At 41.4% G+C, this 22,032-nt stretch overlaps 1 protein-coding gene across 3 annotated transcripts in view; it reads right to left on the reverse strand.

Annotated features, from left to right (window-relative positions):
* The window catches only part of LOC111140979 (SEC24 homolog A, COPII coat complex component), a 64,607-nt gene extending 43,370 nt beyond the window's left edge, over nucleotides 1-21,237 (reverse strand). For 2 of the 3 annotated variants that reach the window (XM_022493266.1, XM_022493268.1), the window contains exons 1-2: nucleotides 20,792-21,125; nucleotides 2,089-2,580 (exon numbers count right to left, since the gene is read on the reverse strand). In XM_022493266.1, the coding sequence (XP_022348974.1) occupies nucleotides 2,089-2,580; nucleotides 20,792-20,888 (589 nt within the window). In that variant the 5' untranslated portion in view covers nucleotides 20,889-21,125. Of the gene's footprint in view, nucleotides 1-2,088; nucleotides 2,581-20,791 lie in introns of all 3 variants that reach the window. The other variant, XM_022493265.1, reaches the window with a different exon arrangement.
* Nucleotides 21,238-22,032: the final 795 nt, after the last annotated feature.

Below are 22,032 nucleotides of genomic sequence, written 5' to 3' on the forward strand. Positions count from 1 at the left end.
TTAATTTCAAATGACTGATGCTCACTCATGGTGTCAAACGAGTAAGAATAAAAGTAACCAGACGATTTCAGTTTGAACAACTGCAGATCAGAAGATTTCTACACAGAAACCAATTTTCAGTTTCAATTGGTTAAGTGTCTGCCTTCAGTGCAGGTCATGATCCTAGGGTACTGGAATCAAGTCCTTCATCGGGCTCCCTGCTCAGTGGGGAGCCTGCTTGTCCCTCTCCCTTTGCCTGCCGCTCCCCCTGCCTGTGCTTGCTCACTCTCTCACTCTGTCTCTGACAAGTAAATAAATAAAATATTAAACAAAAAAAAAAAAAAAAAAAGAAAGAAACCAATTTTCTAGAAGCAACTTTAACCTTTATAGGCCAAACTGCAAAATGTATTCACCAGAGCTAATGACTGATCAGAGGCCAAGAAAAACAGTTTCAGCAGTTCAAATATATGTAGTGTACAGGAATACATACACTAGGTAACTATTGATATTACTATTTCATTTGGAAGCTTTTACTAGTTCATTTCCTTGAGGATGTCGGCTCAACAGAATCAACCTGCAGATCTCAATACAGAATTTTAAAAGCTTTTTAAAGTAACACTATTAATTTTGTTAAGTGTACAAGACACTAATTTTAAGAGCTAAATAGGAACAGTGAAATGGTTAAATGAACTTACTTGTGAACCAGATACAACCAAATTTTGATATACAAACTGATGTACACACAATCCCAATCAAAACTGCAAATTGAGGGGCGCCTGGGTGGTTCAGCGGGTTAAGCTGCTGCCTTCAGCTCAGGTCATGATCCCAGAGTCCTGGGATCGAGCCCCATATAGAGCTCTCTGCTCAGCAGGGAGCCTGCTTCCTCCTCCTCCTCTCTCTCTCTCTCTCTCTCTCTGCCTGCCTCTCTGCCTACTTGTGATCTCTGTCTGTCAAATAAATAAATAAAATCTTAAAAAAAAAAAAAAACAACTGCAAATTGACAAGCTAATCCTAAAATTCTTATGAAAATGCCAAGGGATGCAGAATAGCCACAACAAACTTGAAAAAGAAAAACAAAGTTGGAGGGGTGCTTGAGTGGCTCAGTCTGTTAAGCATCTGACTTCAGCTCAGGTCATGATCTCGGGGTCCTAGGATGAACCCTGCGTGGGGCTCCCTGCTCAGTGGGGAGTCTGCTTCTCCCTCTTCCTCTGCCCCTCCCCCTGCTCGTGCTCTCTCTCTCTCTCAAACAAATAAACAAAATCTTTAAAAAAAAAAAAGAAAAGAAAGAGAAAAGAAGAAAGTTAGAGGAGTCATACTTCCCAAATTCAAGGCTTACTACAAACCTACAGCAATCAAGTTGTTTGGTACTGGTATAAAGATAGTTACAGATCAGAATCCCTTACATTTGTGATCAATTGATTTTCAATAAGGGTGCCAACACCATTCAATGAAACAAAGAACAGTCTTACCATCCAATAGTCCTGGGACAAATGTATACTCACACGCACAAGAATGAAGCTGAACCCCTACCTCACACTACTGACAAAAATTAACTCCAGATTGATCAAAGACTGAAATATGAGAGCTAAAACTATAAAACAAGAAAAAATAAATATAAATCTCTGCCCACTGCTTTCTGACTGCAATTCTGGTAATTAACACTCCTCACTACAAAAGTTATTGTCAGGATCCTACACCTTCTGGGGACCAAAACTGTCTAAGCCATAACAAAACGATAACCCAAGCCTCAGATCAAGACAACAAAAAAGAGACCAAGCTTCTTAATATGGAACTGAGCTTCTTAATATGGAACCCAGTTAAAAAAAGTAATGGCAAGCCCATACGGAAGTGGATCTATGTGCATACCTGATTCCCTGAAGTATCATGGGTGACTCAAAGAAACACAGAGGATACCTTCAAAGGTAAGCAGCAAACCCATGATTTTAAGCTAACTCAAGGTTAGAGAAGTAACTTATTTAAAGATTTACAATGACTGAGAAAACTAAGAGTCCTCCATTTGGTTTTAAGTCTTGAAATATAAATTATAACATCTCAACTCACAAAATTTTCTCATTTCTACAGAGGAAGTACTCCTAATAAGAACTCTACCTGATTTTATGAAGTTGTTTTGAAATGAAGGATCTCCAGAAGAGACATACTGATGACTTGTCAAATTTGTATTCCCAGATATAGTTGGTTGGGATGATGCAGGAGGACAATGGTTTGTCTGTGATCCTGTGGATGGATAGTTATACTGCCAATTCAAAGGTGGATGTACGTTGGCTCCAGGAAGAAAGCTACCAGAAGGCATTGGTGTAGCAGCTGGGTTGTGAGAAGTAGGTAGTGGCATTCGGGGAACAGGAGCACTGTGAAGTGAAGGTGTCACTGGATTAGAAGCCACAGGTGGTCTGTAAAGAGTCTGCCCAGGTCCCTGATAATTACTTAACGGAGAAACAGTCTGAGAACCACCATAGTTAGACTGTCCAGAGACTGGATTCAATGTCTTTGCTGGTATTAGATGAGGATAGGATCCTGGAAGCTGAGAATAATATCCTTGGTTCACTGATACTTGTGAAGACATCAGTGCATTTTGGACAGGACCTTCCAATAAGAGGAGGAAAAATTAGTCTTGCAAACAAAGCAATAAAAATACTTTAAGAAATACAGTAATACATATGGTACTCTTATAATTAAACAATAAAAAGACAGCCCAATTTAAAAATGAACAAAAGATTCAGACATTCAAATATATTTCCAAAGAGATATGCAAACGGTCAATACACACATGCAAAAACACTCAAAATTATTAGTCATTAGAGAAATACAAATCAAAACCACAGTGAGATGGTACTCACACCAATCTGGATGACTGAAATGAAAGTCAGTAAACATTTTAGTGTTAACAAGAACCTGGAGAAAGTACTGAGCCCTGCATCAGGCTCCTCTGTTTCTCCCTCTCTCACTCCCCCTGCTCGTGTTCCCTCTCTTGCTGTGTCTCTCTCTGTCAAATGAATAAATGAAATCTTTGCAGGACACCTGGGTGTCTCAGCTGGTTAAGCGTCTGCCTTTGGCTCAAGTCATGATCCCAGGGTTATTGGATCCAGTCCTGCATTGGGCTCCTTGCTCAGTGGGCAGCCTGCTTCTCCCTCTGCCCCTGCCTGCCATTACCCCTGCTTGCGCACTCTCTCCTGGTCTCTGACAAATAAATAAATAAATAAACAAACAAATAAATAAATAAATCTATCTTTTAAAAAAATGTGGAGAAACTGGAACCCTCACACAATGCTAATAGAAGTGTAAAATGGTGCAACTACAGTAGAAAACAGTCTGGCAGTTCCTCAAAGTATTAAACATAGTTATCATATAATCCAGCAATTCCACTCTTACCCTGCATAAAAACTCATGCACAAATGTTCATAACATCATTATTCATAATTGCAAAAAAGTACAAACAACGCAAATGTCCATCAACCGATGAACAGATAAACAAAAGGGTACATCTATACAACGGGATATCATAAAAAGGAATGCAATATTGACTACATTTTACAACACAGATAAACCTCGACAACATTATGCTGAGTGAAAGATGCTGGCCATTAAGAGCATACATTGTATGATTCATTTATATGAAATGTGCTGAACAGCAAAATCCAGTTGTATTTGCTGGACTGCAGGGGCTGGGAGATTGTAGGGGCTGGGAGGAGGAGGGACTGGGGAGTAACTGCCAGTAAGAATAGGGTTTCTTTTGGGGATTATAAAAATATTATAAAACTGATAGTAGTGATGGTTGCAGGAAGCCTGCTGCTCCCCCTGCTCGTGCTCTCTCTGTCTCTCTCCCTCACAAATGAATAAATTTAAAAAAATCTTAAAAAAATTAAAAAATTGGGGCACCTGGGTGGCTCAGTGGATTAAGCCGCTGCCTTCGGCTCAGGTCATGATCTCAGGGTCCTGGGATCGAGTCCCACATCGGGCTCTCTGCTCAGCAGGGTGCCTGCTTCCCTCTCTCTCTCTCTGCCTGCCTCTCCGTCTACTTGTGATCTCTCTCTGTCAAATAAATAAATAAAATCTTAAAAAAAAAATTATAAAATTGATAGTAGTAATGGTTGCAAAACTCTGTGAATACACTAAAGATCAATGAATTATAAATTTTAAAGCTATTATGGGGTGCCTGGGTGGCTCAGTGGGTTAAAGCCTCTGCCTTCAGCTCAGATCCTGATCTTAGGGTCCTGGGATCAAGCCCCGCGTCGGGCTCTCTGCTCAGCGGGGAGCCTGCTCCCCCCCCACCGCCGCCTACTTGTGATCTCTGTCAAATAAATAAAAGTCTTTTAAAAATTAAAAAGATTAAAATTAATTTAAAAATAAAGCTGTTATAAAGAAAAATCCCTAGAACTACCTACTCAGGAATATACTGTTATTTCTGTTGCTAAAATTAGACAATAAAAGGAAATAAACACTTTTTTAAAAGATTTTATTTGAGAGCAAGCGAGTATGAGCACAAGCAGGGCAGGAGGAGTAGAGGGTGGACTCCCCACTTAGCAGGGACCCCCAATGTGGAGCTCAAGCCCAGGACCCTGAGATCATAACCTGAGACAAAGGCAAATGCTTAACAGACTGCACCAGGCAGGTGACCCAAGATAAATACTTTTTAAAAAGATAGCACTCAGAGTGCACCTGGGTGGCTCAGTCAGTAGAGTGTGCAACTCTTTTTTTTTTTTTAATATTTTATTTATTTATTTATCTGAAAGAGAGAGAGAGAAAACAAGGAGGACCAGAGGGAGAGGGATGAACACATTCTGTGTTAAGCTTGGAGTTGTACTTGGGCCAGAACTCATGACTCTGAGATAATGACCTGAGCAGAAATCAAGACTTGGATGCTTAACTGATTAAGCCACCTAGATGCCCCAGCTCCTCTTTAAATATTTATGTATAATGAAGACCCTCATCTTTGAGTTTAATATATGCATATGGTAAAGTCACTGTCAACTGACATGTTACTTCATTTAATGGCGAAAGACCTTCATAAACAAGCTATTCAATTTCTTACTCCTTTTCCTCTGCTCAGCTCCAGTCCCACCCACCTGAATGTTTCTTCAACAAGCTTAAAATGCTCCTACCATAGGGTTCTTCACTTTTAACTCTGCCAAGAATGCTCTTCCCCAAGATAATCTCATTCAGTGTCTTTACTCGGGTCTCTTTTTGAATAATCTCCTCAAAGAAGCACCACCTGAACACCATAATTCAAATAGCACCTCTTTTCATTCTCTTCACCTCTGACCCTGCTTTATTTTTCCTTCTAGTGTTAAAATGACACACGTTATTTATTTATTTATAGTCTCTCCACCTCACTATAACATACGGTCCAGGAAGATAGGGACTTTATTTGGAGAAATGTGAGAATCAACTGTAATAAAGGCTAGTTTCAAATGCTACAGTATGCACCTGATGGGATCTCTTTTTTTTTTATTCCTAAAGATTTTATTTATTTATCTGGCAAGCAGAGAGAGAGAGGAGGAAGCAGGCTCCCTGCTGAGCAGAGAGCCTGATGCGGGGCTCGATCCCAGGACCCTGAGATCATGACCTAAGCCAAAGGCAGAGGCTTCAACCCACTGAGCCACCCAGGCGCCCCGCTGATGGGATCTCTTAAAGGTAAAAAAATTATTCCATGATATGGCACCATGCTGGATATTCTTATAAGCATGACTTTTAAATAAATTAAGGATACCTGGGTAGCTCAGTCAGTTAAGCAGTCCGCTTTTGATTTTGGCTCAGGTCATGACCTCAGGGTCATCAGAACGAGCCCCACAAGAGGATCCACAATGACCATGGAGCCTGCTTAAGATTCTCTCTCTCCTTCTGCCCCTCCTTTCACTCGCACTCTAAATAAACTAATAAATAAAATCTAAATAAATAATCTAAAAAGCAAAATAGTCCCTTTCCTGAAAAATTCAGTGCTAAAGACATGGGGTTGGAGAACAGGTATAAGCATCCACACCGGAGGGAAGGTAGAATAGAATGAGAGGGCAGCACCAGCAATGGGAGAATGGTTACACAAAGGAGAACTGACCAATTAAATACATACAGGATAATGGAAACAAGGTCTCTCACTCTCTGAGAAGGGAGTCACAAATATGGAAAGGGGCAAACTAGAATGAATGAACCTAATGATGGTGGGGCTGCACTGGGAGTTACAACTAAAACTCATGGATTTCAATATAGATAGATAGATAGAAAGATAGATAGGTAGTTTCCTTAATTCTGTCTGCTGAGACTGGTAGCAGAGACATTCTAATTGCTTTGATTACATCTAGTACAAGATCTTGGTTTCTAAATATTTTTCTCTCCACTAAAAGGAATCATGGCTAGCAAAAATATAAAAGAAAAAATAAAAACAAAAAACAAAACAAAACAAAAACCAATAAACAAAAAAGCAATCTTAGGGGCACCTGGGTGGCTCAGTGGGTTAAAGCCTCTGCCTTCGGCTCGGGTCATGATCTCAGGGTTCTGGGATAGAGCCCCGTGTCAGGCTCTCTGCTCAGTGGGGAGCCTGCTTCCCCCATCTCTCTCTCTGCCTGCCTCTCTGCCTACTTGTGATCGCTGTCTGTCAAATAAATAAATAAAATCTTTAAAAAAAAAAAAGGAATCTTAGAAAGTACAAGAGCCTATAATATCTTACTGTGCCAGAAGTCAAAGTGCCCAGGAACGATATAATACAAGAAAACAGAGCAGACAGCTTGAAGGGCACCCAAAGGCCATCTGAGATAACCTAAAATCAAAATAAGTAATAATAATAACAACAGTGGATTATAATCCACTGAATAAACAGTCTAAACCAATAAATAAATGATTAAATTCATAGTCTAACAAGGAATGAAATATTTATATAATCTCTATCAGTGATTTTTTTAAGTAGGCTCCATGCTCAGTGCAGAGACCAACATAGTGCTCAAACGCACAACCCTGAGATTAAGACCTGAGATCAACAGTAGGATGCCTGGGGCGCCTGAGCGGCTCAGTTGGTTAAATTTGTCTTCAGCTCAGGTCATGATCCCAGTGCTCTGGGATCAAGCCCCATATCAGACTCCTTGGTCAGCGGGGAGTCTGCTTATCCCTCTCCCTACCCCACCTGTGCTCTCTCTCTCACAAATAAATAAAATCTTTTTTTTTTTTTAAGATTTTATTTATTTGACAGAGAGAGAAAGAGAGAGATAGAGCGAGAGAGGGAATACAAGCAGGCAGAGTGAGAGAGGGAGAAGCAGGCTTCCGGGCAAGCAGGGAGCCCAGCATGGGGCTTAATCCCAGGACCCCAGGATCATGACCTGAGCCGAAGGCAGATGCTCAATGACTGAGCTACCCCGGTGCCTTTAAATAAATAAAATCTTAAGGGGGAAAAAAAAAAAAAGGGCACCAGGGTGGCTCTGTGGGTTAAAGCCTCTGCCTTTGGCTCAGGTCATGATCCCAGAGTCCTGGGATCAAGCCCCGCATGGGCTGCCGCTCAGCAGGGAGCCTGCTTCCTCCTCTCTCTCTCTCTCTCTCTCTCTCTCTCTGCCTGCCTCTCTGCCTACTTGTGATCTCATCTGTCAAATAAATAAATAAAATCTTAAAAAAAATTATTCCTTGCTAATTGAAGCTCTCAAAGTTTTGTCCTGTCAATTTCTCACAGATTCACTGTCTAAAAAGTATTAAAAGTAGCTGCCTTAGTCATTTCTTTAGGTCTCAATTTCATTATTGGGCCTCCCTGCACATGTAATATTAATCTGTCTCATGTATTTAATTCTCAGTCCACCTAGAAAACCTCAGAAGAGGAAAATTTCTACCCCCCCACCCCGGGGACAAATGGAGAGTGACCTAATGGGTTTAAGGTTGGGAGGGAGGTGATGAAAATTGGTTGTGGGGGTGTCTGGGTAGCTCAGCCGGTTAGGGGTCCAACTGTTTTGTAGGTTTTTTTTTTTTTTTTAAGATTTTATTTATTTATTTGACATACACAGAGACAACAAGCTGGGGAGTGATAAGCAGCGGGAGAGGGAGAAACAGGCTCCTGCAGAGCAAGGAGCCTGATGCTGGGCTTGATACCAGGACCCTGAGATCATGACCTGAGTTGAAGGCAGAAGTTTAACCCACTGAACCACCCAGGTGCCCATAGGCATCCAACTCTTGATCTCAGCTCAGGTCTTGATCTCAGCTCAGGTCTTGATCTGAGGATTGTGAGTTCAAACCCTCCCATAGGGCTCCAGAGTTGGCAGGGAGCTCACTTAAAAATAAATCAAATCAAATCAAAGCAGGTGTGATGATGAATATACTGAAAACTACTTACTTGTATACTTTAAATAGGTGAATTGTATAGTATGTGAATTATTATATCTCAGTAAACCTGTTTTTAAAAGTGGCTTTGGGGCACCTGGGTGGCTCAGATGATTAAGCATCTGCCTTCGGCTCAGGTCATAATCCCAGGGTCCTCAGATCGAGCTCCACGTTGGGCTCCTTGCTTAGCAGAAAGCTTGCTTCTCCTTCTCCCACTCCCCCTCTGCTGTGTTCCCTCTCTTGCTGTCAAATAAGTAAGTAAAATCTTAAAAAAAAAAAAAAAAAACCAAAAAAAACCACGAGATTTATATGGAACACTTACAGTGGTATTTCTCATAGTACTCAATAAATGTTTGCTGTCTTCATCTAAGAAACATGTATTTGTGCCCTTAACAATGTAGCCCTCCCCTATCAGTAAACCAAATAATTTCATCTGAACTAATCTTTTTTCCTAGTCTTTCTTTTAGTTAAAGACTAATCCTGTATTTAACCTAATTATTCATTTTATTCCAGATGGTTAAGAACATTCTATTCATTCCTTCCTTAAAACACACATTTACCAAATATCATTGGAGTAAACAAAGGTGAATAAGGTCCACTTCAACACTGCCCTTAAGTAGCTCATAGTCCAGATTGGAAGGCAAAGAACCAGGCAAGGACAACAGAGAGTGATGTGACAGTGGCAACTCAGGGCACTATGAGAGCACCGAGGAAGTAACACTTGGTCTAAAGAGAAGGCAGAAAGGTAGCAAAGATGGTTTCCTGAGAAAGGGAAGTTTCAACTAAGATCTTCAGAGATAATCAGAGTTAGTTCCAGGAAAATGAGTATCAAGACTGTTTCCAGAAAGGGGAGCAACATGCACAACAGCCTGTGGTCATACAAAGGCACTGTGAAAAAAGTTCAGTATAACAGAACAAAAGCCAAGTGACTGAGCAAATCTCTGCAGTGCAACACAAGTTCAGAATGTTTCCCTTAATGAGTCTGGATTTCAAGGGCGCCTGGGTGGCTCAGTCACTTAAGCATCCCACTCTTGATTCTGGCTTGGGTTGTGATCTCAAGGTCATGGGATGGTGCCCTGAGTCCAGCTACATGTTCAGCACAGTATCCTTGTTCTTCAACCTCTGCTCCGCCCCAATTGTGTACTCTCACTCTCTCTCTCACTCTTCCTCTATCTCCTAAATAAATAAAATTAAAAAAAAAAAAAAAAAAAGTCTGGATCTCATCCTAAGAGCAATGGGAGGCTTGGAAAGGCTACCTGTGAGACATTTTAAATTTGCATGTAAGAGAACCTCTTAGGGATTAGAGAAGAGATCGGAGACTGAAAGGAGTCTACAGCTGTAGTCCAGACAAGAAACCACTGACTAAATAAAAAGCAGCAGTGGGAATACAGAGATGTTTGAATCAGTAAGAACATTTGTCAAAAATAATTAAATATGGGCACCTGGATGGCTCAGCAGGTTAAGCCGCTGCCTTCCGCTCAGGTCATGATCTCAAGGTCCTGGGATCAAGTCCTGCATCTGGCTCTCTGCTCAGCAGGGAGCCTGCTTCCCTCTCTCACACTCTCTCTGCCTACTTGTGATCTCTCTGTGTCAAATAAATAAATAAAATCTTTTAAAAATAAATAAATGTGAAGAAGTAAAAATATTTGTCAAAAGTTAATTCATAAGCATATTGTGGGTCTTATGGGTAAAAACAGATATTTCACAGCCTAATCTTATCACAAGATTTCATGGTTCACTTTGTATTTTCATTTACTGTTTTATCATAGGCTAAACGCAAAAAAGGCCTTCAAGCCAGGTCCAGCCACATGAAAGCCAAGCATCATCAAAATGCACAAATGGGTGATGCAGTAGGTTGAGAGTTGAGAGTCCAACTCTCAGTTTCTGCTCAGGTCATGATCTCAGGGTCCTGGGACTGAGCCCTACATGGGGCTCCATGCTCAGCACAAAGTCTGCTTAAGATTCTCTCTCTCCCTCTCTCTCCCCCTCTCCAACACGCGCTCTGTCAACTAAATAAAATCCTTTTTAAAAATGCACAAAATAAGGCAGCACCTGGCTGGCTGCCAGTAGAGTGTATGACTTTAAGAAAAAAAATTTTTTATTTACTTATTTGAGAGAGAAAGAGAGCCAGTGTGTGCACAAGCGGGGGGCAGCGGAAGAGGGAGAGACTCCCCAATGAGTGGGGAGCCCAACATGGGGCTCAATCCCAGGACCCTGAGATCATGACCTGAGCTGAAGTCTGACACTTAACCAACTGAGCATGTGACTCTTGATTTCAGGATCATGAGTTCAAGCCCCATGCTGGGCTTAGAGCTTACTTAAAATGATTTTAATGTTTTTTTATTCTGAAGTCATTAGTAAAGTAAGTAGTCCATCAAAATTAGAGATCAGAGATTATGAATGGGTCCAGAACACAGCACTGTGATATACAAGTTATTCTGAGCACAGGGCATAAGTTCCTTAAATCTCTTAGTCAACCAAAAGCAGAGCCTCCCAAAAGAATGCCAAAAAACTCAATTATCATAAATCTCCAGCCCAGGAACAACCAGAGATAACTGACTCCTATCACCTGAAATGAGAAGTCTCCACACCACACCTAAACATATTGCCACAGAACTATCAAATCTCCCATCTATTAAGGGCCCCATTTTTCCTAAAAATCATTTTGTTTTACCGTAAGTGCCGTTCTCTCTCTCCCCTTCCGCTATTAAGATGGCACCTAAGGAGTGGTTGACAGCTCAGTCAGTTAAGTGTCTGCCTTTGGCTCAGGTCATGATCCCAGGGTCCTGGAATTGAGCCCTACATCAGCTTCCTGCTCAGTGGGGACCTGCTTCTCCCTCTCCCGTTCCCCGTCTGTGCTCTCCCTCTCTGTCAAATAAATAAAAAAAATCCATGAAAAAAAAAAAAAGGATGGTACCTAAATTCCAAATTCTATCTGCCTCCTTGAGTCACATTTTTGTAAACTCTCATACTATATAAAAAAAATTGTATCTTCTCTCTTACTGATCTCTGTCTCTTGCCAGTTTAATTCACAAGCCCCTAAACACCAAATCTAACAGTGTAGAAAAAGTTCTTCCCCAACAACTGAAAACAAGTTTCATCTTTATTTTTTCAATTTCTGAAGATTTTATTTATTTATTTGAGAGAGATGGTCAAAGAGAGAGAGAGAAAGAAGAATGAGTGGAAATGAGGCAGAGGGAGAGAGAGAAGCTGACTCCCACGGAGTGCGGAGCCCAATGGAGGGCTCCATCCCAGGATCCCAAGATCACAACTTGAGCCAAAGTCAAACACTTTACCAACTGAGGTAAAGCCCCAGGTGCCCCACATTTTTTTAAGTAGGATCCATGAGCAGCATGGAGCCCAAGGTGGTCCTCACACTCACATTCCTGAGATCAAGGCCTGAAGTGAGATCGAGTCAGATGCTCAACCCCCTCAGCCACCCAGGCAACACTTGACTTTAAAAAGAAAAGAAGACTGACCATGATAATTCCCCAAATGATGTTCCAACACGTACAAAGTTAAAACAATCCAATCAGTTTTGGCTTCAACCCAACATAATCCATCACATTATTTAATATGTTAACTTTGAACTGTACTGCTTTTACAGATGTTTTTATTTTAACTTTTACATTGTACAGAACCTATAAACATATGAAGTTTAAGCCTAGCTTTGTGTTTGCATACCTTTTTATTTAAAAAAAATTTAACAAACAAATATTTAACACCCATACGTAAGTTTAAAAAACTGACTGAAGAAATACAACTGATGGGACTTGATGTGGAACTGAATATGTGAGTTCATGTGAAGAAAGTGAATAGAGGAAGCAATCAGGGATAACTCCCTGGATTCCAAACTGAACAACTCAGTGGACAGCAGTGCCATTCATTGGAGAGAAGGAGAAGAAAAGAATTGGGGAAGATACAGAACAGCAAAAGGAGGAGGGAACAAAGAATTATTTTAAATATACTTTCAGATGTCACCAAGAAATCCAAGTACAGATGTACAACAGAAAGACATCTATCTGCAGCCAAAGAGATGGATTTCAGCTTATGATATAACTTTGGCAATCACTGGCACATACACAACATTTGATACTATGGGGATTAATGACATCCAGAAATATATATAGAGTAAGAAAAGAAGAAACCTAGCCACAGAAATGATGTGAAAAAATATTTTTTGGGTTTTCTTTTTAATTTTTTAAAGTTTTTTTTTTTTTTTTTTTTTTTTTTTTTTTAGTATAATCTCTATAGCCAACTTGGGGCTCAAACTCACAAGAGCCCATACTCTACTAACTGAGTCAGCCAGGAAAGATTTTAAGTAATCTCTACACCCAACATAGGGCTCAAACTCACAACCCTTAGACCAAGAGTCACATGCTATACTGACTGAACCAGCTAAGCACCCCTATTATTATTATTATTTTTTTTTAAAGAAAGAAAGAAAAAGAAGAGACCAGGTCAGAACCTGAGAAACACCAACACTTAAGAAAGAGAGAAAAGAATGGACGTCTGGGTGGCTCAGTCAGTTAAGTATCTGCCTTCAGGATCCCAGGGTGCTGGGACTGAGTCCCGCATCAGGCTCCCTGCTCAGTGGGGAGCCTGCTTCTCCCTCTCCCTCTGCCACTTGTTCCTGATCATGCCCTCTCTCTGACAAATAAATTTTAAAAAAGAGAGAGAAGAAAAAAGGCAATCAAAAAAAGAAGAAAAATTAAGAATACTGCTGTTGAGGAAAAAAAAACCAAATCAGAAGGGTCTTAAACCGAAACAAGTAGTGGTAAAGAACATCAGATGCTGCTTGAAAAATATGAGAAATGAAAAATATTTTTTGTATTTAATAACTAAAAAGTCATCTGTGGCCTTATTTAGAGCTGTTTTGGGGGATGTGTGGAAATAGAAGCCAAATTTAGAGAAGGTAAAGAGGAAAAGATGCAAACAAGAGATTAAAATAAAAGCAGATAGCAGCACTTGGGTGGTTCAGTAGGTTGAGCGTCTGACCTGATTTTGGCTCAGGTCTGTCTTGGGGTTATAAGATCAAGCCCTGCGGAGGGCTCTGCACTCTGCTTCTTCCTCTCCCTCTGCTCCTCCCCCTACTCTTTCTCAAAATAAATAAATAAAATCTTTAAAAGTAAATGATTGCTACTCAATTACCCAAACAACAGCTTCAGAATCAAAGAGATACAAGTTCCACCTTTGTAAATTCCATTTCCTTTTTTTTTTTTTTTTCCCAAAGATTTTACTTATTTACTTGACACACAGAGAGAGATCACAAGCAGGCAGAGAGAGAGAGGGGGAAGCAGGCTCCCCGCCGAGCTGAAAGCCTGATGTGGGGCTCGATCCCAGGACACTGAGACCAGGACCCAAGCCGAAGGCAGAGGCCTTAACCCACTGAGCCACCCAGGCACGCCTGTAAATTCCATTTCTATTGCTCTCAATGGGATCCCAGAATCCCCATTAGTAAAAATGTCATGTCCTAGGGGTTCTCATGTACATCAGAAGAAACTTTATGAAGAAACTACTGATGTGCCAAAATGCCTTGATATATGATTACTAATGAAATTTAGAATGCAAAAATTAAAAAAAACTTCAGTATACTATTCCAATGAATAAAAAATAAATTTTATTTTATTTTTTTTTAAGATTTTATTTATTTATTTGACAGAGATCACAAGTAGGCAGAGAGGCAGGCAGAGAGAGAGGAGGAAGCAGGCTCCCTGCTGAGCAGAGAGCCCGATGCGGAGCTCGATCCCAGAGCCGAAGGCAGAGGCTTTAACCCACTGAGCCACCCAGGCGCCCCAAATAAATTTTATTTTTAAAAAATATTTTATTTATTTATTTGAGAGAGGGAGAAACAGAGAGAGCACAGGCAAGGGGAGAGGCAGAGGGATAGGGAGAAGCTCCGCTGAGCTGGGACCCTGCCAGGCTTGATCCCCGGACCTGGAGATCATGACCTGAGCTGAAGGCAGACACTTAACCATCTAAGCCACCCAGGTGCCCCCAAAATAAATTTTAATTTTACAAGTTTCTTCAAGAAAGCCTACTGAACAGTCAAAAAAGCACAATCCATAAACTATCCCTTTCATGCAAATTTAATACTAAAGGGAAAAGATGGCGCCGAGAATGGTCTTCCCTAAAATTTGAAGCAAAAAGACCAGCGTTCTTTGTATTCTTAAGCAATTCATTCATTAATCCATTCAGTAAATACATACTATTTGCCAGGGACAGTTTACATTTTCCACCTATCATACATAAATCCAACTGAATGACTAATTTAAATTAATTCAAGGCTCTCCAGAGTATGTTTCTATTAATTATGGTGTCATACACAGAAGTATAAGTAAAAGTCAGAGAAAAATGACCAAGTATTCAAAAATACCACATTTGAGAGAGCAGTATGTTCCTTAAACCTTGACAAGTTCCTTCTTTTTGTGTATTTTTTTTAAAGATTTTATTTATTTATTTGACAGAGATCACAAGTAGGCAGAGAGGCAGGCAGAGAGAAAAGAAGGGAAGCAGATTCTCTGCTGAGCAGAGAGCCCGAAGTGGGGCTCGATCCCAGAACCCTGGGATCATGACCTGAGCGAAAGGCAGAGGCTTTAACCCACTGAGCCACCCAGGCGCCCCTTTGTGTGGGTATTTTTAAATACAACAGGTTTGAATGATAAATTAAATATTGGGAAAGAATCTGATTCAGCACCTCACCCCACCCATTAAATATATTCTGATCACTAAGAGAGCTGACCAAATGAAACTTAAAGTGCAACAAATGGATGCCACCGTGTGAGTACAACTTGTGGGTCAGTCACTAAAAAATAATAGCACTTGGAAAGCAATGGAAAGAGAATGCAAATGCAAGGAATCTAAGTGGGGTAGGAGCAATTACAGGATCTGGAAGATATTTATGAAATGTGATGTTGAAATAGCAAAGAAACTGACTATATACTAAAAAAAGTGAAGGTCAGGTCATATAATAATTATAATCCAAGGGAGAATAAGCTACGTGGCAGTTTTGAAAAATGTAAACTTACTATAATCATATGCATCCACCTACACAAAGAAACCAAAGAGAAGTTTCTGATCCTTGATTCAGGCTCTAATTCCAGGTGCTAGGTCCTGAGATTCAGATATAACAACCAGATAAACTGAGTAACAGTGGTTAACTAAGACTGCCTAGGCTTGAAATCTAGTTTCCACAATTTATTAGCTGTGTGACCTTAAACTAGTTCCTTGTCCACCCATCACAGTTTCCTTTTTTTTTTAAAGATTTTATTTATTTATTCGAGAGAGCATGCAAGTGAGAGAGAGAGAGAGAATGAGCACGTGCATGAGCACAGGGGAGGGGCAGAGGGAGAAACAGATGCGGGACTCTGTCCCAGAACCCCTGGACCACGACCGGAGCCTAAGGCAGACGCACATCCCACTGAGCCACCCAGGCATCCCGCATCACAGTTTCCTTCTCAGTACTTAACAGTTCTCACCCCACAGTGCAGTTGTGAGGATTAAATGAGATAATGGGTATAATGTAACCTAGCACTGGGTTTGGAATATGTAAACAATAAATGTTAGTTCTTATGGTTATTATATCTGTCTTTCAGGAACTTCCAGTCTATCAGCAGAGACAAACACGAAGCTCAACACCAAAAGATCTCGCAGACGGGGCGCCTGGGTGGCTCAGTGGATTAAAGCCTCTGCCTTCGGCTCAGGTCATGATCCCAGGATCCTGGGATCGAGCCCCGCATCAGGTCTCTGCTTGGCAGGGAGCCTGCTTCCTCCTCTCTCTCTCTCTCTCTGCCTGCCTCTCTGCCTACTTGTGATCTCTGTCAAATAAAATAAAATTAAAAAAAATCTTAAAAAAAAAAAAAAGTTCTCGCAGACATACACAAAAAGTTTTGGAAGTCCAAAGTTACTGCCCCTACTGAAAACATGAAAAGGCCACAACAATCATAGACCACATGCCAATTTTATTTGTAGCATGTTTTGATCATAACTAGAGATTTTCTATATCAAATACACAATCATAAATATGGTTTACATCATAGTGAAACTAAAAAAGACCTACATTTCTGTCATGCCTACAGCAGATGGCACAACTCTAGCATTTAAATTGATGACCAAATAACAACCCCCAACATATTCTATTGTCTTAGTTAATACTGTAAAAAAAAAATAAAAAGCAATGCTAAAAATACATCAGAAAAAAAGGAGTTGGAAATGAGCTCTAATTTTCTATTACGTGAATACATATTTAGTGACTTAAATTCCAAAACACCTAATTCTAAAACTTCCATTCAATGAAACTGGTAATTCCTAAAATGTGCTAGATACCATGTGGAAAGTTGGAGAGAGGATGATGTGCAAAACCAGATACCCTTGCTTGTATAGGTTTTATAGTCTAGAGGGCAGAAAGGTATTATTTTACAAAATTATATACGTTAGGGGCACTTCAGTGGCTCAGCTGGTTAAGTGCCTGCCTTCAGTTCAGGTCACGATCCCAAAGTCCTGGGATCAAGCTCCACATCGGTCTCCCTGCTCAGTGAGGAGTCTGCTTCTCCTCTCTGCCTCTCCACCTGCTTGTGTGCTTGCTTGCTCTCTCTCTCAAACAAATAAACTCTTCAAAAAATTAAAAAATTACATACATTAAACCAGGGAAATCTGGGTGGTACAAATGATGACAAATATCCTTTGAGACCTCTACTATATTTGGGAGAAAGTGAACATTACATAAATACTACCAAAAATAAAATTAGTAAAACTACAGTTTCTAACTGCCTTGGCAAATTGATCCAAATAGTCAAAAAATCCAACTAATTAAAAGTGGGAGTATGGGATACCTGGGTCACTCATCTGGTTAAACAGCCAACTTTGGACTTTGGCTCAGATCATGATCTCACGTTTGTGAAATGGAGTCCCATGTTGGGCTCTGCACTCAGTGTGTAGGCTGCTTGTCCCTCTCCCTCTCTGCCCCCTCCCTCAGAGTATGCATGCACTCGCTCTCTCCTCCTCTGTCTCAAATCAAAAAAAAAAAGGAAAAAAAAAAGTGGGAGTCATGAGGAGCACCTGGCTAGCTCAGTCAGTAAAGCATGGGATTCATACTTGGGGTTGTGAGTTCGAGCCACAAAGGTACAGAGATCACTTAAAAAAAAAAAAATTAAACCTTTAACAAAAAAGAGTGGGAGTTATTATTTTCCTTTAGCCTTATTACATATTAATGAGATGAAGATATGCCAGTTTATATAGCCTTACAGTTTCACTGTCAATTTTTGCAAAGAAAATATGTGTACACAAATCTATACAGACTTAGAAAAACCTGTCTAGACAACCTTTGGATTGCAATGCAACAATCTACCACAGAAAAAAAAAGTCCTGGTGTGTCAGGAATTACATATAATGACACTATAAAATACCATAATAAGTTACAGAAAAATGGAAAAGGTAACTATTCAGTCTTTTGATTTTCTAAAAAGTATCTGAATATTCAACTGAACTGTAATATGCAATTTAAAAAAGCTACATTGGCAGGTACAAACTTCCAGCTATGCAATGAGTAAGTCATGGGGATGAGAGGTACAGCCTAGGAAATATAGTCAATTGTATTTGTAATAGGGTTGTACGGTGACAAATGGTAGCTACACTTGTAGTAAGCACAGCACATAGAAAAGTCCAATCAGGGACGCCTGGGTGGCTCAGTTGGTTAAGCAGCTGCCTTCGGCTCAGGTCATGATCCCAGCGTCCTGGGATAGAGTCCCACATCGGGCTCCTTGCTCAGCAGGGAGCCTGCTTCTCCCTCTGCCTCTGCCTGCCATTCTGTCTGCCTGTGCTTGCTCTCTCTCCGTCTCTCTCTCTCTCTGACAAATAAATAAATAAAATCTTTAAAAAAAAAAAAAAAGTCCAATCAGTAATGTTATATATCCAAAATTAATTTAACATTATGTATCAACTATAATTTTAAAAAGCTACATTAAATAGGTGCCTGGGTGTCTCAGTCAGTTAAGCATCTGACTCTTGATTTCAGCTCTGATCATGATCTCAGGGTCGTGAGATGGAGCCCCTCCTGGTAGTCTGTGCTCACCAGGGAGTCTGCTGAAGATTCTACCCCTCTTCGCCTGCCATTCCCCTGGCTCACCCTCAGGTGCACTCATGCTTGCATGCTCTCTCTCTCTCTCCCTCCCTAAAAACAAATAAATAAATCTTTTTTTTTTAAAGATTTTATTTATTTATTTGACAGAGAGAGAGATCACAAGTAGGAAGAGAGGCAGGCGGTGGAAACAGCTCACTGCTGAGCAGAGAGCCCAATGCAGGGCTCGATCCCAGGACCCTGAGATCATGACCTGAGCCAAAGGCAGAAGCGTAACCCACTGAGCCACCCAGGTGCCCCAATAAATAAATCTTTAATAAAAAAATAAAAAGCTACATTAAATCTACGGTACGAGTATTCAGGGGCGCCTAGGTGGCCCAGTCGTTAAGTGCCTGCCTTCAGCTCAGGTCATGATCCCAGGTCCTGAGATCGAGCCCTGTGTCAGGCTCCTTGCTTGGCAGGGAGCTTGCTTTTCCCTCTCCAACTCCCCCTGCTTGTGTTCCCTCTCTCTCTGTCAAACAAATAAATAAAATATATATTTTTTAAATCTACAGTACGAGTATTCAAAAGATACTTTAGGACCAATAACTGCCCTGAAAGAGTTAACCAATAAAATCGGATTTCAACACTGAACTCTTTTTTCCACCTTCTAGAGAAATACCCTCTCCAATTGTTCACTGCATCCCTACTGTCTTTATTATTAGCAGGATGAACAACAAAGAAACCCAGCACAGGCCATTAGCCATTTTACTGAAAATAATTCTACAAAAACTTTAGAAATGGGGATAATAAAGACTTTCAAAATTATATCTTCAAAATGCTATTTGTAGTCTAAGGATTTCCTTTTCTAAATGAATTCTCAATTGGCCCTGGGCAATGTGTGCACAGGGACTGTTTTCTTGTTTTCTTTTACATTCCCAAGGATAGAACTTAGAAAGTGTGCAACAAATGTCTGTTGGACAGGATTAAGTCAACAGAGGTGACACAATCTTTTATACTACATGTTGCAGTGGCTAACTTCCTTCACACTAAAATTATCACACTACACTTAAATAAAAACTGACAAGCGTATTTGCAGGATTTGCTCATGTAAAACTGCAATTTATAGATTATAAGAAAAAGCCAGAGCCATATGACTTTTTTTTTTTAAGGATATAGAAGTTTATTGAATACACTGCAAGAAAGCAGCAGGAAGGACAGGAGTAGAGGCTGTCTGCAATCATATGACATGTTCAGTTTTTCTGCCTCAAAGTGAAAGTCTTAAAATGATTTCATCCTCAGTGTAAATGTTACTAAATAGCCTAGAATCAAACGCAGTTTACCTAATCTGTTACCACAAGTATGAGAAGGAACAATTCATTCAACTTAATACCATTACAGTGCTTACACTTATTCTTGCTTCTGCCTACATACTTGCCTACTCAAGACATTTTTTAAAAGTCTTTTAGAGCCTTCTTTGTAAAGAAACACTAGTCTTCTCTAAACACAATGTAAATTGGGTATTTTAGTCACTGGCTATTTTCCTGAACTTCACAAAAATCTTAGATTACAATGGGCATTTTAAGTATATTAGTTTTATTCTACTAGTTTTGTTTCGATGAGCTAAAGATTTATTGGTAAATCAGTAACTTGGAAAGATATTGGCAAAAAATCTTTCTTTCTCTAATATAACAATTATGGTAAGTTTAGCCAATCACAGTGTAGGACAATTTAAAGAGTCCTAGAAGAGGCATAAAACTAACTCTCACACCAAGTGAAAAAGTGCAGTGCCACATGTACACTCTCAAAAGAGGTTCAGAGGTGTTACCGACCACTTTTCCAAGTGAGTAAAGACCTCTGGAAATCAAACAGGAGATCATCCCCTATTATTTGGTTCTTCCAAAGCTGAAAAACTTAACAAGTGGCCTAAGTACATTCACCTATGGTTCTGGAATACACCAGCAGGCCTTAAAGGGGCCTGCCAAAAGCACATTCATTTACCTCCATAAATTCAGACGCCCCCCACCCCCACCCCACCGCAGGCCCTGTGGAACTGAAATGGAATGAATCAGTCCCGGAGCTGTGCTGTCTGGAAGACACGGTGAAGTGGCAAGGAAGGGGAAAGCACATAAACAGGCACTATGAGTCTTGCATGCGAGTACTGAGGTAAGCACCGAATCTGCATCTTTCACCCACGTATACCCAGCGTGTTATATTCAGCAAGCACTCATTAATTGTTCACTGAACGCATGAATAAATAAGTATGAAACACTTAAGACGAGTCCGGGATTGCGGCTGGATATTCACGGCGGTCTCCTTGGCCCAGGCGCCCACCACCACCCGCTCATTTGCCGGGCCGGGAGGTCACCCTCTCCTGTCGCCACAGGCAGCTGCAGTAACCAAAGGTCAGCTCGAGCCCAGGCCGCGTCAGCCGCCCGCCCCCCAGGCAGTACTTACCGTTGCTGTAGAGAGACCCCGACGCCGAGGCGGCCCCGTTCTGGGCCTGGAGGCCGGTTGGGGCGCCGCCGGAGGCCGGTATCCCCGGCTGGGACATGACGACCGTGCGCGTCGGGGTTGGCAGGGGATGGTCGGGGTCTGCGACAGCGCCAAACTAAGAGCTGAAAGACGACTGCTGGAAGCGGAGGGAAGGAACCACCAACTCAGGACTGAGGCGAGGAGAGAGGGCGGCGCATCATGTCCTAGGCCTGGCGCTGCATTCCTCCCAGCCCGCGAGCGGCCACGGGTTGGCCTGGGAGCTGACGCCTGGGAGTCGGACAGGTGGGGCCGAGAACGCCGGGCTGGAAGGCGGCAGCCTACCGAAAGAGGAGAGAAGCCCCGGCCGGAAGTGCCTGTCAGCCGCTGGCCGCGCAGGCGCAATGGGGACACGTGGCACTTCCGGCTCCGGGCTCGGTTGAAGTCGCTGCCGCGGTGGGTACGCTCTTTTTCCCCCTCGGGGCTTCCCAGATGCCGCCTGACAGCTCCGGGTGTCCCAGCCCGAAGGACCGTGCTCGACCTCGCCTGCCACGTCACTGAGTCGCTCCGCCGGCCGGAAGTGGCGTGTGTCACTGCTGCGGAAATCCCCGCCATAGTGAACGTCATCCCGCGGGCAGGGCTAGAATCTGAGGGCAGGCCTGTCTTCGGGAGCCACTTTCGAGGGGTGGGACTGACAGTTCCTCTCCTGGCGTTTATGAAGAGAACCTGAGACGACAGACGTCATCGTCCTCTCTCAAAACTATGCCTCTGGTAGCTGAACTGATGAATATTCGTCGCAGTATTTCATTTCACATTTCATTATATTCCAAGTGTAAATCATAAGGGTTTTTGGGGGGTTTCGTTTGTTTGCTTGTTTTAAGGGGGGGTAATTATGTACGTGTGTTAAAAGTAATCAAATCGAGGAGCAACTCTTTTTTCACTGGACGACTCAACTAATTTTAATTTTGAAACTCGCTGATTCATAGCATATTCACGCGAAAGTTCATTAACATCATCACATTGAACAGGTTTAAATGGCAGTTTTAGTTCCTCTTCTAAGAAGTTACAGTAAGGTAGAACATTCAAACTTACTTTCTGGGCAAACAGACTTTTTTTTTTTTATACTTTTAGGGAGGTGGGATAATACAGTTAATTGATGATCTCCTTAACCATTTTATCTACCTTCATTCTACTTGGGTTTTTCCTGCCCTGAGCTGATGACAAAG

Source organism: Enhydra lutris, unplaced genomic scaffold (assembly GCF_002288905.1).
Source record: "Enhydra lutris kenyoni isolate GAN:26980312 unplaced genomic scaffold, ASM228890v2 scaffoldscaffold5, whole genome shotgun sequence".
NCBI classification, from domain to species: domain Eukaryota; kingdom Metazoa; phylum Chordata; class Mammalia; order Carnivora; family Mustelidae; genus Enhydra; species Enhydra lutris.